The 17,831-nt window shown below is 34.4% G+C and overlaps 6 protein-coding genes across 6 annotated transcripts; 4 read left to right on the forward strand and 2 right to left on the reverse strand.

Annotated features, from left to right (window-relative positions):
• Positions 1 to 545: 545 nt before the first annotated feature.
• Positions 546 to 3,587, reverse strand: FDP41_002068 (uncharacterized protein; the record flags this gene model as incomplete). Its single annotated transcript, XM_044705222.1, has 1 exon — positions 546 to 3,587. One exon carries the CDS (start codon positions 3,585 to 3,587, stop codon positions 546 to 548), a length of 3,042 nt encoding a protein of 1,013 aa, XP_044563711.1.
• A 590-nt stretch (positions 3,588 to 4,177) lies between these two features.
• On the forward strand, positions 4,178 to 5,359 carry FDP41_002069 (uncharacterized protein; the record flags this gene model as incomplete). The annotated part of the gene is made up of 1 exon (XM_044705223.1): positions 4,178 to 5,359. The coding sequence occupies one exon, from the start codon at positions 4,178 to 4,180 to the stop codon at positions 5,357 to 5,359; it is 1,182 nt and encodes a 393-aa protein (XP_044563712.1).
• Positions 5,360 to 5,686: 327 nt separating this feature from the next.
• On the forward strand, positions 5,687 to 8,566 carry FDP41_002070 (uncharacterized protein; the record flags this gene model as incomplete). Its single annotated transcript, XM_044705225.1, has 1 exon — positions 5,687 to 8,566. The coding sequence occupies one exon, from the start codon at positions 5,687 to 5,689 to the stop codon at positions 8,564 to 8,566; it is 2,880 nt and encodes a 959-aa protein (XP_044563713.1).
• A 326-nt stretch (positions 8,567 to 8,892) lies between these two features.
• Positions 8,893 to 10,329, forward strand: FDP41_002071 (uncharacterized protein; the record flags this gene model as incomplete). The annotated part of the gene is made up of 1 exon (XM_044705226.1): positions 8,893 to 10,329. The coding sequence occupies one exon, from the start codon at positions 8,893 to 8,895 to the stop codon at positions 10,327 to 10,329; it is 1,437 nt and encodes a 478-aa protein (XP_044563714.1).
• Positions 10,330 to 10,582: 253 nt separating this feature from the next.
• On the reverse strand, positions 10,583 to 12,677 carry FDP41_002072 (uncharacterized protein; the record flags this gene model as incomplete). The annotated part of the gene is made up of 2 exons (XM_044705227.1): positions 10,583 to 12,006; positions 12,599 to 12,677. The coding sequence occupies 2 exons, from the start codon at positions 12,675 to 12,677 to the stop codon at positions 10,583 to 10,585; spliced, it is 1,503 nt and encodes a 500-aa protein (XP_044563715.1).
• Positions 12,678 to 12,782: 105 nt separating this feature from the next.
• Positions 12,783 to 16,797, forward strand: FDP41_002073 (uncharacterized protein; the record flags this gene model as incomplete). The annotated part of the gene is made up of 9 exons (XM_044705228.1): positions 12,783 to 12,848; positions 13,026 to 13,665; positions 13,788 to 14,155; positions 14,328 to 14,442; positions 14,612 to 15,054; positions 15,185 to 15,324; positions 15,460 to 15,847; positions 15,979 to 16,069; positions 16,211 to 16,797. 9 exons carry the CDS (start codon positions 12,783 to 12,785, stop codon positions 16,795 to 16,797), a joined length of 2,838 nt encoding a protein of 945 aa, XP_044563716.1.
• Positions 16,798 to 17,831: the final 1,034 nt, after the last annotated feature.

The following is a 17,831-nucleotide window of genomic DNA, read 5'->3' on the forward strand; positions in this document are numbered from 1 at the left end:
GTGTGAGAGATGGTTGTAAATTATAATTCTTGTTATTGATGAGTTCGAATTGTTCGAATTGTTCTTCTTGATGGTCTAATTGTGGTTCTTGTGGTTCAATAGTATTGAAATAGGATGATCTAAAAAAGAAGAGTAAGTACTTCTTAGAATAATAATGGAGGATATTGTGAGAGAGAGAGATGACAATAAGTTTATAATTTTACTTGATAACGTTATTGGTGCACCAGAGAGAGAGAGAGAGGGTTCGAACCCTCGGGTGAATCAAAGTATTGTTGTGATTTTCTCTTCACTGAGACGACAACAACTAAAGAGAGAGAAGAGATTTTTTCGCGAAATGCCACCGTATGGTGATGATGAATTGGCTCTGAAAGAGGATCATCACCTTTCACACACCTTTGCACCGCATCGAAACACACAATCTCCACCACCTCATTTGAATGATTTGGTCTCATGACCACATTTGTTAAAGAGCAATGTCTCTTGCCAAACTACTACTACTAGTAAATAATAAGGTAAACCTTTGAATGCTCTGAGTTGTTGACCTTTTACTCTTCATTCAAGAATTTCAAGAATACTTGTTCCAGTGTGGACTGAGTGACCATGAATGAAGCAATTCCTAACTCTTCCTTTCTCAATGATAATCCTTTCAAGAGTGATGGAAATTGTGAAATTAAATCATTGGAGAGAACACAAAGAGTATTCAATGAGTGTTGTTGTGAATATGGTGATGATTGTGATGATGGTAGTGATGGATGAATCAACTTGAACTTGGATGTATCTGAAATATTCTCTTCAAAATAGGATTGAATCTTTCTTAATGATGTTACAATTTCATGTGAATATTGTTGCTGTTGTGAATGTTGTTGCTGTTGAGCATATTGTTGCTGTGAATATTGTAGTGATGATGGTAATTGCAAGGTCATTTCAATACAATATCCAATTCCATAATGATTTTTTAAATAGAGTGAAGAACCAGACACTTCCAATTGACCATTTTTCATGATATGAATTTGATCTCCCAATACATCTGCTTCTTCCATTTGATGTGTGGTGAGAATGATGATCTTTCTTGGTTGTTTTCTGAATTGTTGTAAGACATTCCAAATGATTTGTCGATTGTGAATATCCACACCTGTACTGACTTCATCCAAAATAAGAATCTCAGGATTACCAATAATGGAAATGGCAAAAGAAAGTTTTCTTTTTTGTCCACCACTCAATGTACTTGCATCTTTGTATTTAAATTCTGAGAATTCTAATAGGTCAAGTAAATGATCAATTTGAGATTCAAGTGATTTGAATATTGAAGAAAATGAATGAAATAAGGACATGCATCCATTTTTAGACTCTCTCACAATATCATCATCATCATAACCATGAAACACATTCTCCATTGTTCTTGTTGTTGTTCTTCTTGTTGTTGTTGTTAATAACAATTCTTTCTTTCTTTTGATCATTCCAAATATTCTCAAATGATCCACAACACTCAATTTTGGAAATATTAAATCTTCTTGAGGACATAAACCTATTCTTGATCGAATCTCATCAATGTGATCTTTCACATTCAAATCATTGACATAAATCTCTCCACTCTCTGGTTTCAATTGTCCACTCAATAGAGATACCAATGTTGATTTACCAACACCATTCTTTCCAATAAATACTGTAATTTCACCTTCCTTAATATCCACAGTTAAATCATTCAATACAACCATGTCTGTGGTCTTTGAAGTAAAGCATGAAAAGAATGAAGTGTTGGATGAAAAGGATGAGGATGTTGGAGATGTTGTTAGACTTGTTCGTGTGGTTGTATTGTTGCTGATGTTGTTGTTGTTTAGATGGTGATTCTTAGGGACTTTAAATGTTTTCGTGACATGTTCGATTCGAATACGAGAAGAAGGTAGGTTGTGTTGTTGTTGTTGTTGATGTGATGGTTGTTGTGATTGTGGTTGTTGTGATTGTGGTTGTTCAGAGAATAGGTCCACATGTGGATTCGCATCAATGACATGCTCTTCTTCTTGAGAATAATGAATTTGTGAAACTGTCATCCTTCTCCACAATTTCTGAATGAATTTTTTCAATACTTTCAAAAGAGATTGTGATTGAGAATCAGTGTCTCCTCTTTTCTTATCCAAAATCACAGCAATTACTAAATATAGAATACTATCAACAATTAATAAAAGTATCATGATGGCAAGAGGTGGTGGTGGTGGTGATAGAGAGAGAGAATTTGTCATCATATTGAGTCCACTCAATGCTTTTGAATCATAATTCCACACAAAAAGACTTGTCCATGAAAAATACTTTTTTTGATTCTCATAAAAGGAAATAATGACTTGCACGACATCACAAAATGCAATTGGACTCATCAAATATAATACATATTGAATACAAGTAGAAATAAAAATCATATTGCTCGATGAATTCATATCATTCACAGTAGTAGTGGTTGTTGTTGTTGTTGTTGTTGTTGTCATGAGTAGTACATTTGGTAAAATAAAACGATACACAATCCAAATCATTTCCAATGCCATAAATAGTAATTGAGAGAGAAAGAGTGCCTTTTTTGAATCTTTAAAAAATGTACTGGTCATGAGCATTAAGGGAATTCCACTCATCAAATAGATCATCAATATACCACAAAATAAAAATAAATTCACAAATTTCAATAAATTTGAAATGAATAATGAAATCCATGTGATGAATACAAGAATTAATATTTCAATAGAACATGAAATGAAATAGGAAAGAATATAACTTGAATGATGACATCCCATGAGAATCATGTAGGATTTAAGTTTTGATTGTTTTTCAGTAACTATTGAAATTAAATTAGGATTAAATAAGTTTAAAATACTAAAACTAAAATAAACAGGATACAAGATGGAGAATATCATTTTGATCATTGTGTCATGATTTTGAGAAGTTTCACTTTTCACAAATTGTTTTGCATAGATTTGAATAGAATTTTCATTCATTTTCACTTTCTTATTCATGGTGTTAGAAATTGCAATATTGACATAATGTTGAAGATTGATTTGTGAAGAATAATCTGTGAATTGATTTCTAAAAGTAGTTCCACTTCGATTGATCAATAAAATATCTTGTGTGGATTTGAAATGTAAATCGACTAGATACTTTTTAGAATTCTTTAAATAATCGATTGGATGATGTTCATTATTGTATTGAATATTTGAAAAATAGATACTGTTTTGTAAAGTTTTGTAAATTTCAGGTGCATAGGATTTTCCCATCAAATCAGAGTTTTGTAAAGACATGTAAATAGAGGTACTTGTGTGATTATTCTTGCTGATGCGTGATCTATTAAAAGATGTGACATTCAATGATGATGTCTCTTGTTGTTGTTGTTCAACAAAAATATAATTCACCATCAACCACAAAACAAATACCAATTGAATCGGAAATGTAAATGTGAGAATGGTTTGGAATGGTTTACTTGTTTTGTATTTTAAATTCTTGTAGATGAGAATGAGTGTTTGATAGAAGAGAGAATGAAAGTATGAATGATGATCATCCGAAGAAGAAGAAGAAGCATCATGTTGTGGTGAGGTGGTGGATGATGACATTTTTTGGTTATTTGGAATATTTAGTGCGACATCAACATATATGGTGGGTTGTTCGTACGGATTCAACTGGTTTTATTAGATGGAGTGAGCTGGGGTGAGCTGGGGTGAGCTGAGTGAGATTCGCTTAGATCATGGACTAGTAGAAAGTCCTTATCTCCAACGATAATATTGGCTTGGTGTCACAGCGTTTCACATGCATAAGCGTATGGGGCAGTTTAAAAGAAGAATTAAAGCTATTGAATAATAGCTCAGAGGATTCCCATAGAGGTCAAGTTGCATATTCACTAGTGCAGTGCTCGTCTAAAATAAGGTGATATCACTCTCGAAATAATTGAACCATCATTGTGATGATGATGATGGTGATGATGTCGTCCCACCAACGTTGACGAACCAGAAATGATTTAATCGACGACGACACGTGAATTCAAAAGCGTCGTTCTCCGTAAAAAATATCAACAACATCCTCATAACGGACCACTCGGATCCTTCTTCTTCTTCGCTGCTGCAGAGCCTCACTCTAAAACTTTCCATTGATTCTCTCCCTTCTTCTCTCCAACCTCATCATCCCAGTATATACTGAATCATCAACAATGCTAAAACGTATTCAATCCGGTAACACGGTATCATCAGCCTCTTCTTCTTCTTCGGGTTATAATTATTCAAGTGGTGGTCAGAGTAGTAGTAGTAGTACTGGTAGTGGTGGTGGTGGCTCCTCTTCTCCCACTCTCCGAGACCAACAACAAGAACATTTCAAGAAAATTCTTGCTCAACTTTTAAAATTACCCTGCAATGCGGAATGTGCAGACTGTACAGAAGCTCGTCCTGTTTGGTGTAGTGCTACATTTGGTACTTTTATTTGTTTGCGATGTGCTGGAATTCATCGTTCATTAGGTTCTCACATTTCTTTTGTAAGAAGTGCTGAAATGGACAAGTGGGATGAAAAACATGTCAAACTCATGCAATTAATGGGAAATGAACGAGCTCGTGAATATTTTGAACATGAATTACCAAGTGATAAAAAGAAACCCTCTCGATTGGACTCTACAAATGTTGTTGAACAATTTATTAAGGATAAATACGTGAATTTGAAATATGTCCCTAAAAAAGAGGATGGAAAAAAGATGACATTTAGAGAATTTTTGGAATTGGTCAAGAATTCAACTGTGAAAAATTCTGATGAATCAACAAGTAATGAAAAGAAAAAGAGTAAATCTTCCACAAGTGGTGAAGTGAAAAAGAAGAAGAAAAAACCAACAAAAACCAACAATGATGATGAACAGAGTGTTGAATCAATTGTCGGAGTGTCACCAAATTCATCATCAGTGAATTTTACATTTGACGATTTACTGTCGAGTCCATTAAGTGAATCATCAACTCCAGTCAGTACTAGTACCAATCCTACTACTACCACACAATCTCAGCTCAACACCAATGCTGATCCAAATACTTTGATGGGATTTTTAAGTGATAAACTTTCATTGGTTGATTTGGGTAGTAGTAAGACAAGTCCAACTCCCACTTCTGCTGCTGTGAATGTTAATCACACTACTATGGTTAATAATACCAATGCTACTACTACCAAAGATTCAAAAAGTACTACAGCCAAAAAGAAGACTAAAAAGTCTGTTAAGGCCATTAAAACTTCTTCATTCGAAGAAGATGACGATGAAGAAGATGAATATGATGCAATTTTCCAAAAACCAACATCTTCAACAACATCAGACATTTCACAAGAACAGAAAAAGAATGCAATTTTAGATTTATGGAAATAATCATTCAAGTGTAATTTTATATATTTGAAATACGTTAAAATCTAGATAAATGATCTTTAAATGTAGTGTGGATGACTGTTGGTGCTGCTGAAAGAATTTATCATTCTAACCTTCTCGATGAAGAAACCACCATCAAAAAAATTATAAACCTCTCGGAAAGGGATTGGTTCCGATTGATGCACCACATCAAATTTGAATCATCATCATCTCAATAGACACGACAATATCATCAAACGCATCACCACCTTTATTTCATATATACATTATCGTAACTCCACCACTCGCGTGTTGAGTATTCTCAAATTTGTTGTGTGAGTTCACAAGAAAATGGTTTTGAAAATTTCCTCACAATATCCTCTCCGTCATGTGAAATCTCTCATGGTCAATGCTCAAGAATCTACAACTCTCTCTTTGATGAATAATACGATTCAACAACTATCATCATTGCCACCATCAATACCACCAATACCATCAATACCACCAATACCAATACCACCACCACCACTACTACTACTACACTCATCATGTCCATCATCATCACCGAACAAATCCACAAACCATACAGTCAATCCTCACAACAACACCAATAACACCACACCTCACACAATGCACAATAACAACAATAACACCACCATCACCACCACCACCACTGCATCCATTCCGAATACTACAAGCAGTAGTGGATACATTTATTCAATGTGTAAATCTCATCAAGGTGACATGTTGTGTTGTGTGAATACTTGTGGTTCGATTCATATTTATTCTCTCTTCAATCTTGAATTAATTTTTGAATTTTCTTATCGATCTATTTTTGATCAAAATCACATGTATAGAAATCAACGAGTGATTGAAGAATATTATGTTTGTAAATTTTCACCAGATGATTATTCCATCTGTGTTGGAGGTAAAAGAAAGAATCGATATGAATGGGATGTTTTAGATGATGATAACAAAATATTGGAATGTCCTCTCACATGTATTAATTTAGTAACAAATCAAATTAATTACTTATATGGACATACAGAAGAAATTCTATGTTTGGAAAGTATTCAAGTGAATGATTTATTTTATTATGTGACTGGATCTTATGATGGAACTATTATTAAATGGTTAATGAATTCCAATGATCATTACATGACATGTTTGGACAAACAAATTATTACTCATCGAAGTACCAATGTTGTACTTGATATCAAATTTATATTTTATGATAAGAAGAGAAATGAATTTATGAGTCATGGTGGTGGCATTATTCATCATCATCCTCCTAATTGTAAGAGTTGTTATGGTGACATGTCCATCTTTATGATTGGTGCTTGTGATCATCGAATTAAAATTTATGATTTTAATTCGAATCAATTATTGAAGAGTTTTGATTTACCTGAATATGATTTATATTGTGCAAGTTTACAAGTATTAATGGAATCCTCTGTGTTCAATCAAAAGAATGATACTTTGACACGATGTTGTGATAGGACATTCTCATCCTTCCCATCCTTCTCAACCACTACTACAACAACAACAACGACTCCTCCTAGTACTACCACCTCTACTACTACTCCTACTACTACAACAACTCCTACCACCTCTGCTACTACTCCTAGTACTACCACCTCTACTACTACTTTAAAACAACCAGTGATACTCGAGACCACCAATCCTTCCCATCCACTCACTCTTCATCTCATTACAAAAGGAGTAAATCAACAACAAAACAACTCTCCTTCACACATTCATTTAAGAAAACTTTCAATTCATGTACAAAATATTTCAAAATCAACGTTAGAAACTATTCATACTTTTACACATTCACAATATCAATGTAATTCATGGATGGTGAAATGTAAATACTATTCAGGTTATTTATTTACTCCTTCCAATCATGGAAAATTATTTATTTGGAATTTACATGATAGGAAATTATGTGGAATTTTAAATGATCATTCTGGAAATGTTAGAAATGTTGAATTTGATCATCACCATGATCATTCCTATCATGATTCACAATTATCAATGACAAGTTTTCGATTATTTACCTGTGGAGATGACAGTATTGTTCATGTCTATGAAGGAGAAGGAAAAAGAAGAACAACATTACCAATAGTTACTACCAACAACAACAACAACAACACTTGCAGCAGCAGCACTACTGCTGTTCATCATGAACGACCTTCTCACTTCACCACCCATCCACAAGATGGTACTACCAATACTACTACCAATACTGCTGGTGGTGATGATGAAAATCATTCAACAACAACAACAACAGCACCACCAATGAATGTGCATCGAAAGAGAATGATTCGAAGAAATCATGCTGTCTCCTCTTCCACCAATTTGAATGTTCCATCCAATTCTTCTTCTCCTCTCAACAACAATACAAACACTTCCAACAACAGGCATTCCTTAAACATTGCCACGACTAGTATTAACACCATCAATACCATCAATACCATCAATACCACCAATACCACCAATACCACCAATACCACCAATACCACCACTAGTAGTAGTAGTTGCAGCAGTACAGATGGATCGATAAATCATCATCATCATCATCATCATAATAACGGAGAGGACAAGAGTAGCAACAACACTTCTTCTCACCACCACCACCGAAGAAAATTCAGAAAGAATATCTCTAATCATTGTACGAGGAGCACTACGACCACCACATTGACCACCACATTGACCACCAACACTACGAATGAATATCACACAACAGCAGCACTAGACATGATGGAAGAGTTTCACAAAGAGCAGCCAAATGTCATGGATCTTGGCAAGAATACTACGAACACTACGACCACCACATTGACCACCACCATTGATGCATCACCATCCTCCAACTTGTTTCCCATTACTCCTCCTAGTACTTTTGCATTAACTCCTACAAGTGCGATCCTATTGTCTCCATCACCATTCTCTTCATCACAACCGAATGATGATTCTTCCTTACCAACCTTCACACAATCACCAACACCACCACCACCACAAACACAACAACCATATAATCAAACGTATAATCAAACATATAATCAAACATATAATCAAACATATCATGGACAGCAACAACAACAACATCTTTATACTATTCCTTCTTATGACTCAATGCAAGTCGATGAGGTTTTCAAAAACGATGACGACGATCAAGATTTATATTTTCCAAGCGTAAGTCATTTACTGGAGGAAGAAGAAGAATCTTGACATTGAATCTCTTAAAGTATACATCATTTAGTGGTGATCTCATGCATAAAGTATACATCATTTAGTGGTGATCTCATGAAGGTACCTACGATGTTAACACATCTCTTTTGGAATAATAAATCCTACGTAGGATATATGATGAATGAATACGAACCTTTCAAAGGTAAAGATCGCTCGTCTCTACTTTCGTACCTTCTGATCTGCATCAATAAAAGAGTTGAATGTTCGAAAGTAAAAAAATAAATCGACGCGAGCGACCCTACTCATTCCCACACACACCCAACCAACAACAACTTTCCATCATCACACTCTTGACCCTCATCAACATGCTATCGGACTCACATTTTGAACAAATCTATCAATCCTCCAACGAAGGAGCCTCATCCAGTAATGTCATTTCATCTCTCTCATGGGTTCCACGTGGTTCTTTTAAATTAGTTCCGACCGTTCTTGCCGATACCATGACTGAACCACCCAAAGATCCTTCTAGTACCACCACCTCTCTTGAAAGTGATGATGAAATGGACCACAATTGTGATGAACATGCCATGAATGATGAAACCAATGAACAATCTTCTTTTGGTGGATTTGAAAAGATATCACTTGAAGAATTACTTTTCAAAGCCACAAGTGGTAAAAATCTTACCATGTATTCCACCAATGATGAAGATCCTTATCTCAAAGGCAAAGGAGTGAGTGATTCAAGTGAAGAAGCTGATTTTGAATTGAAACCTAATGATTTACCACTTGTTGCCATTCACAATGAAGAAGATGGTCTCACTACATTACAAGTTTGGATTTATGAACAAGAAGAAGATAATTTATTTATTCATCATGATTTATTATTAGCTAATTATGGATTGTGTACTCAATGGTTGAATTTAAAGAATATTAATCAACCTGGAAATTGTATTGCAATTGGAACATTTGAACCACAAATTGAAATTTGGGATTTAGATATTGTTGATCCAATTGAACCAATTATGGTATTAGGTGAACAAGAAGTAGATGCTAAAAAGAAAAAGAAATCTTCAAATTCAGTGAATTCACATAGAGGTCCAATTTTGAGCATGTCTTTCCGTTCCTCTGATTCTAAATTAGCAAGTGGAAGTGAAGATCGTTCTGTCATTATTTGGGATCTCTCCACACAAAAACCATTTTATCATTTGAAGAATGTTGGTTCATCACCCATTCAAGGAGTTCAATTCCATCCCACTGAACAACACATTTTATTGACATGTCCTATTGAAGACAAGTGTTGTAAAGTGTATGATGCTCGTCAACAATCTCCAAAACCAAAACGATATCAATTCTCTCAACAATCTAGTGGAGATGCTGAATGTTGTTTGTGGAATCCAAACAATCCATTCGAATTTGTAATTTCTCAAGACAATGGTTTTGTGACGTGTTTTGATATTCGAAAGGAAGGTTCAAGTAACAATCAGGTTTGGAACATCAAAGCTCATCCAGATGCATCATGTTCATGTCTGAGTTTCTCAACTCTTAAGAGTAATTTAATGGCAAGTGTTGGTAGTGATGGATGTGTGAGATTGTGGAGCACAAAATCAAGTGTACCAGAATTGGCATTTACAAAGAATGTTAAGAAAAGTATGGGTGAAATATTTACATGCTCCTTTGCTCCGACCACTTTGAATGATGACATTGTGTTGGCTTATGGTGGATCTGGAGGAAATTTGGGTGTTTTCAATGTATCAGCCCAAGCGAAAAAGGGTCATAGCTCAGCATCTTCATCCAATCAGTAAATAATGAATTTATTCCACCTCAAGAACACGAGTGCTTTTGATCATTTCTATCGAACTTTGAATTCTGTATGAACCAATTAATTGGTATTCATGAATGAACAGCACAAAGCGTTATTTCAAATGCATTGAAAGAAAAGGAATGGAGGATGGATTCACAAATTTTCACATTGCAAATGCTGTTCAAAAAATACTTGAAATACTGTAGTAGGAAACATCGAGTACCACCATCATTAAGATGGAATTCTTGTTGAATCTATTCAAAAAGTCCATCGGATTCCCAAATTTCTAATAATATTTGTATCATTTCTTTGAGTGGTATTGGCTTTTGAAAGGATGGTTTTTTCGGGTTGACCAAATGTTCAACAATGGCATCAACATCGACCGAATCTCTGTGGTCTTCACGAGAGTCATTCAGCGCTGAGATTGTTTTCTTATCTTTACAAAACTCTCCGGTCACCCACGCGTGTCTAATAGCTTTCCATCGTTCCAATCCGACTCCTAATTCTGGGGCCACTGTATCGTAGAGATTCATTGGATCATTTGGATCATTTCCACTACTTTTCGTATAGAGTTGTGGGACATTGTTTGTTGATGACATGATGAAGGATGAGTAGTGGTGGTGGTGGTGGTGGTGCGAATGATGGTGGTGGGTAGTGAGTGAGGCAGTGGTGGTATTGTTGTTGTTGTTGTTGGAAAGAGATGTTTTGGACGCGTCTTGAGAGAGTTGCTGCGAAATATTTTTTGTTCCGTTTCGCTCTGCGTCAGAGTCCAAAACTGTCTTTGAATATTGCTTGTCCTCATCACCTTCATTCGTAGTCGTCGTTCGACGCAGTGGTGGTGTGTTGTTTCGACCTTTGCTCTTGGGCTTTGTGTGATTGAACCATGAGGGTGAGATGTCTGCATGATGATGATTCATCTCTTCTTCTTCGTCTGAACTCGAGTAGGTTTTAAATGTTCTCATTCTTGTTGTTGTTGTTTGAGAAGGAAAAGTAGAGAGTGAATTCTTCTTCATGACAACTCGAGAGAGTAATTCTTGTTCGGAAAGAGGTTCGTCAATTCTCTCTTCAATTTCACGTAACATTGATTGATTTCCCATTGAAAGATTTGAAGAGTTTGATCCAGATGAAGAATAGGTGGAATGCACGACAAGATTGTTATGATAAATATTGTATTGATCATCTTCATCATCATCCTGATTTGTTTGATCAAATTCGTGTTTTAAAGAAGGATCTGTGCCAGTACGTAGTGTTGAGATCTTGTCGAGATTGGGTGGTGATGTTGGTGGATGATTCACAACAACAATTCCATCTGGTGAGGATGGTGATGGTGATGAGGATCCTCCTGATGTTGCTCCTGTTGATGGATGACCTCTTCCTCCAAACCATGCCAAAGTGGTTGCATGTTGTTGTTGTTGTTGTTGTCGAATCAACCACCCACTCTTTCGGAGTTGTCGAAAGGCGTTAATGATGAGGAATGCCACCAGGAATAGGAAAAGAATGATGAGTGGAAAACCAATGAGAATGAGTGGAATTGGATGTTCCTTCCACAATTGAGTGAGTGTTTCAGAAGAAGGATGATGAAAGAGAGAGGATGTAATATGTACAAGGATTGTTTGATAATGAGAGAAGAGAGAGGATGTGTTTTGTTGTTGATGAATAAGGCTTGAAGAAATTCGTGCTGCCGTTTTGAAAGAATTTACAAGATGATGAAGGCTCAATCGATTGTTGGAATGGTAAATGATAATATTACCGAAGGAGTGTTTCAGTAATATTAATAATTTCAAATAATGATGACAATAATCGGAGAGTGTGATGACAATGATGATGCAGTTTTTGAAATTAAAAATTGTTCATAAATATGGTGGGAATTAGTACTATAATTTAATCAGATATATTCTGCTGCTGACTCAAACAGAATGGTGGTCCTGATGGTTTTCAAATTTTGAATAGCGCTGTACAATACTAATAGAAGAGCATGGAGAATTTTTTATTGAAAATTTTAAATCTCCGCTCGTGATCCCGAAGGAGACCTTGTTCATGACTGTTGAATCGATCTCTTGTTCATGACAGCCACCGATAACAAATAAGAACACATCACCATAATATAGTCTGCATAATAGACCAATAATTTCAATTTGACGAAGGAATTAATTTCTAAAACGTGAGTCGCATCTGCGACCTCTAACATTCAGATCGAGTTCAATTACATAAAAATTGAACCAACGTCCACAACTGAAAAACGTTCATTCTTATCGCTCCGATTCTCTGACCTCTAGATTCTTCACTTGAATCGTTATTATTTAATTCGGAGGAAGAAAACAAGTAGTAGAAGTGGTGGTGGCGTTTCATCATCATCAACCACAATCATTGTTCTTATTTTGATTCCTCCAATTCTTCATTGGTCCCTTTTCAAAAAAACATCACAAAACCGAATTGTACTCTCTTTTTTAAAAGATGAATTACTTTTTAGAAGTAGTCAAGCAAATTTACATTCTGCTCAAGAAGAATGGTCTTCTCTATGTAAGTAGAAAAGTAGTTGTTGTGGTTCTGGCGGTACATACACCTCATGATACATGTCGTCACGTCACTACTGCCAATGTCAATGATCTATGTTGGACATGAATGAACCATCATGCGAAATGAATGGACCACTACCATGATGATGATGACATTCTTATTGACACTCATGAACAACAGCTCAGAAGATGGAAATCCACTCTCCTTCAACTTCTTTCTCCCATTCTCATTTTGGCTGTGTTGGTGATTCTTGCTGCCATTAGTGAAATTACTTTTGGTGGTAAAAGTATTACCTATCAACCTGTATTGAATATTCATTCTCCTAACATTGATTTACCATCTGATGCATCAACTTCTCTTCGTTTCTATAATTGTACTTCATGGAATGGAAACAAATGCTATTCACTCAGTGTCACTGCGAATGGTGTTTCAATGGGTGAAAGTGTATTGAATCAACTCCTTGTTCAAGATTATGGATTAATTCAAGACAAAGACTATAAGAATTTTACCACTCAAAAACAATTAGAATCATTTCTTTATGAAAATCAAAACTCAACTGTGATTGGAATTGCATTTCTTCCAGATTCTCCTAATACTGTGTCTTATACGATTTATTACAATAGAACTCAAAATGATTTGTATTCTCCAGTTCTATCCATTCAAAATTTAATTGATAATACTATTGTTTATTTGAGAATGAAACAACTAGGAAGATTGGACAATCTCAATTCAGAGAATCCAAAACAAAGTATTCAAGTCAATTACAAGAATTTTGCTCAACCACCCACTCGTAAAAATGGACAAGTCATTATCTATAATAGTAAGTTCATCATTGATTGAATATATATCATTCATAAATATATATCATTCATAATCATAATATTTACCTTTGAAACTATATTTACATCCTTTGAAATAATTTATGACAACACCCCATAAAAGGTACTGGTCCAACCTTTTTTAGTATTGGCGCCATGATTATTTTAATTGTCAGTTTGAATAGTCTTGTGGTTGAGAAAGAGGCTCGTTTGAGATTTGCCATGATCATGATGGGTATGAAAGACTCTGCTTACTTTGTTTCATGGTTTATTACATTCTTTTTGATTTGTTTGGTATTCTCATTGGTCAATGTGATTGGTGGAATGATTTTTGGAATTAGTATCTTTTTGAAAGGCAATTTTTTAATTTTATTAATTCTATTCTTTTGTTTTAGTTTTTCATTGATTTGCTTTGCCTTTTTATTATCCACTTTTATTAAGGAATCAAAGAGTGCATTGGTTTTGGGATTTACAGTATTGGCAATATCATTTGTAAGTATAAATACAATTGTGGTAGAGTTGTGGTAACTGATATGTGATGTTGGTGGTGATAATATGTTCATATGATGTTGGTGGTGATAATATGTTCATGATAATGATTGATGACTTGATGATTTGTAAAATATACATTTAATTGAATGGTACAACATCAACCAACTATTAGATTCTCAATCTCTTTGTCTCTAATGGATCTGTTGTCTATCAATTATACTCTCCAGATGTCACACCTGCATTCAGAGTCATTCTTTCATTTTATCCTCCATTTAACTTTGCAAAGGGTATGTTGAAATTCGAATGTATTAGAAAGATTGAGAATCAATCACACTATTGTCACCTTTTGATGATTCCATCACTACTGCCATCACTACTGCCAATTCTCAATCACTATTGTTGCCATCATCATCATCATCATCACCATCATCACTAATGCCATCATCATCACCACAGTCTTTACTGATATTGCTACCAAAACACTTCCAGTCTACGATGAAGTTCAAAGAAAATTTGTTCCTGGTCCAGGTTATACATTTGATGATTTCTTTAATGGATCCAATACTTATGATTATGTTCCCAAATCATATGTTGGTATTTTAGTACTCATTTGTGATGGTCTATTATTCCTATTGATTTATTGGTATTGTGATAATGTCATTTCTGATGCCAATGGTGTTCGAAAAAGTCCAATCTTTTTTTTATATCCTTCTTATTGGGGAATTGACAAGTTGGTGATGCACTTATTTGGAAAAAATAAGGATTTGAATATTAAAACCAATGAAAAACAAGATGAAGAAGATTATCAAAGTATGGAAACAGAGGATGTTAGAAATGAATTTAAGAGAGCACGAAATGTTGAATTGAATGCTGTTGTGAGAGTGGTATCATTGAGACAGGTAAGTGTGTGTGTGCATCATTCCATGATGATGTAAATTGGACAATGTCATTCCATATAATGTTTTTTGTGATGTGATGATGATCATCACATGTTCATCATCATCATCATCTCTCTGAAATGTGTGATAGACCTATGCTGGATTTTTAAGCAAATTAGCCGCCAAATTTCTTCCCTCCAAACTGGCGCAAAGTCGATTCTTTCGAGAGAAGAAGGCTTTGAGAGGATTGAATTTAGTGGTTGAAGACAATCAATGTGTGTGCTTGTTAGGGTAAGTAGTAGTAATAGTAGTAGTCGTAGTAGTAGTAGTAACAGTAGAAATAATAATAATAATAACACAATCATCCATGATGGATGAATGAATACTCTCTCCATGGTTGATTCCAACAATAACTATCATCATTAGACACAATGGTGCAGGTAAAACGACCACCATGAATATTCTCACTGGTCTCTATCAACAAACTTCAGGTGAAGCCTACATTGGTGGTCTCAATGTGAAAACATCCATTGAAAAGATTCGAAAACAATTAGGAATGTGTCCTCAACATGATATTTTATGGGATGATTTAACAGCAGAAGAACATTTGGAATTATTTGGTGATATGAAAGGTGTTCCAAGATCACAACGTAATGAAGAAGTTAAATCTCTATTAGAATCAGTCGATTTATTAGATGTTGGACATCATCTTACGAAAACTTATTCAGGTGGTATGAAGAGAAGATTATCCATTTGTATTGCTTGTATTGGAAGTCCTAAATTGATACTATTGGATGAACCTACGACTGGATTGGTAAGTTGTTGTTGTTGTTGTTGTTGTGATTTTACTACTCGTTTGAATTCTATTTTTTGATTTTACAATTTCATTGGAATACTACTTGGAATTCTACTTTTTTTCTTGTTCAAAAACAACAACATCAATAGGATCCATTCTCTCGTAAGAAAGCATGGAATTTAATTCATAAAATGAAGAAGGGTAGAGCCATGATTCTCACTACTCATGCCATGGATGAAGGTAAGTCACTTGAATTATTGAAAAACCATCATCTCTCACCACCAATAATGATGACTACTACGACTACTACTTGACAACACACCATTGTGCATCACATGATGAATCAATCCTATATTATATATTTCACAACAACAACAACAGCTGATTACCTTTCAGATCGTATTGCTATTATGGCTCATGGTCAATTGAAATGTATTGGCGATTCTCTCTCAATTAAGGCTCAATATGGTTCTGGATATAATTTACTTGTGGTATCGAATGCAGGATTTGAAAAACAAGTTCTAAAATTAGTATATACTTACATCCCAGCTGCAAAGATTGTGAGTCAAAGTGCTGGAAATTATATTTTCAATGTTCCTAAAGAACAATTAACTGAATTGGGTGTATTATTAGAATATTTTGAGAAATTAATGGAAGGAAATGACACTCATACTCCTCCATTATTGAAGGATTGGGGTATTTCTCAAACAACATTGGAAGAAGTGTATCTCAAGGTGACAAAGAAATCAGAATTTGGATACAAGAATGCAGATATGGGTGAACTAAGCACTGTTGGAAGTGAAGCGAATTTGGAGCAACGAGAATTGTTAACTCATCACCCAAATAGTGAATCAGTATTGAGCATTCCTCAAATTCAATCTACAAGTGACTTTGAAATGAACACACTTGGTGGCAGCAGCACCACAAGTGGTAATGTTCTACCACCAACAACAACAAGTCTTGAATAAGAAACCAAATGTTTGAAAACGTCCTTTTAGGTGAAATAATTTTATTGCTCTTTCAAAATCCTTTCTCAGTCACTCAAATCCAGATTTTAACGACAGATGTTCTTTGGCAAAACATATAATTTTGTTTTTACTTAAATCATTTCTTTCGACAATTATTTTTATTCCGAATTAACAATATTAATTGATATTAATGCGTTTTTTTCTTTACATTCATTAATTCTCGAGATATTTGTTCAACAAATAAAGCTTGTTGTTTCACATTCCAACGGTGGTAGTTTGGAGAGGTGATAGAATCTAACACATCAGCATTAACTAATTATTGTTGAGTATAACACTATCACTTTGGATATTTCTTCCTATCAAATGGAATCATTGTTTTTGATATATTCCATTTTAATTATTCATTAATAGTCGATCAATTATTCCAGAAGAATAATCAATTCATTATTATAAAATCACAACCAAGAATAAAGGGAAACAGGAATTGTCAACGATAATTAATATAAAGTTATATATTTTCATCATATACTACGCAATCATGAGTTCTTCTTAATGAGGTAACATTGTGCTAAACTATATAATTATCTCTTATTTGTGGGGCAATATAACTCGAAGAAATGGATATTTACCTGTAAATAGCTTTAATAAATCATTTACTTTATTAAATTTAAATATTTAAAAATAAATAATACAGGGTTTCATATTTATTTTGTATTTATTTTTAAATACAAATGGGTAACTTTGCTCTTTAGTGTTATGGAACTCAATAATATTAGTTAATACAGATGGTTTTAATTAGTGCCTCCTCTCCGAACTGCTATCGTCGACCAACAAGCTATTTATGTTGTACAGTTGTCCCGAGAATTGATGGATAGAAGTATGTGATGAAAAACTCAATCAGTTAGTTGAGAAAACCCTAATTCATGAATGGAAAATAATTCGGGAATAATATATAAATATATTAGTTGAAAAAAGATTAGAATTAAATTAATATGTTATTAAAAAACAATGCTTACTTCTGCATTGTCATATAA

The sequence above is a fragment of the Naegleria fowleri genome (genome assembly GCF_008403515.1).
Source record: "Naegleria fowleri strain ATCC 30894 chromosome Unknown tig28, whole genome shotgun sequence".
NCBI classification, from domain to species: Eukaryota; Heterolobosea; class Eutetramitea; order Acrasida; family Naegleriidae; genus Naegleria; species Naegleria fowleri.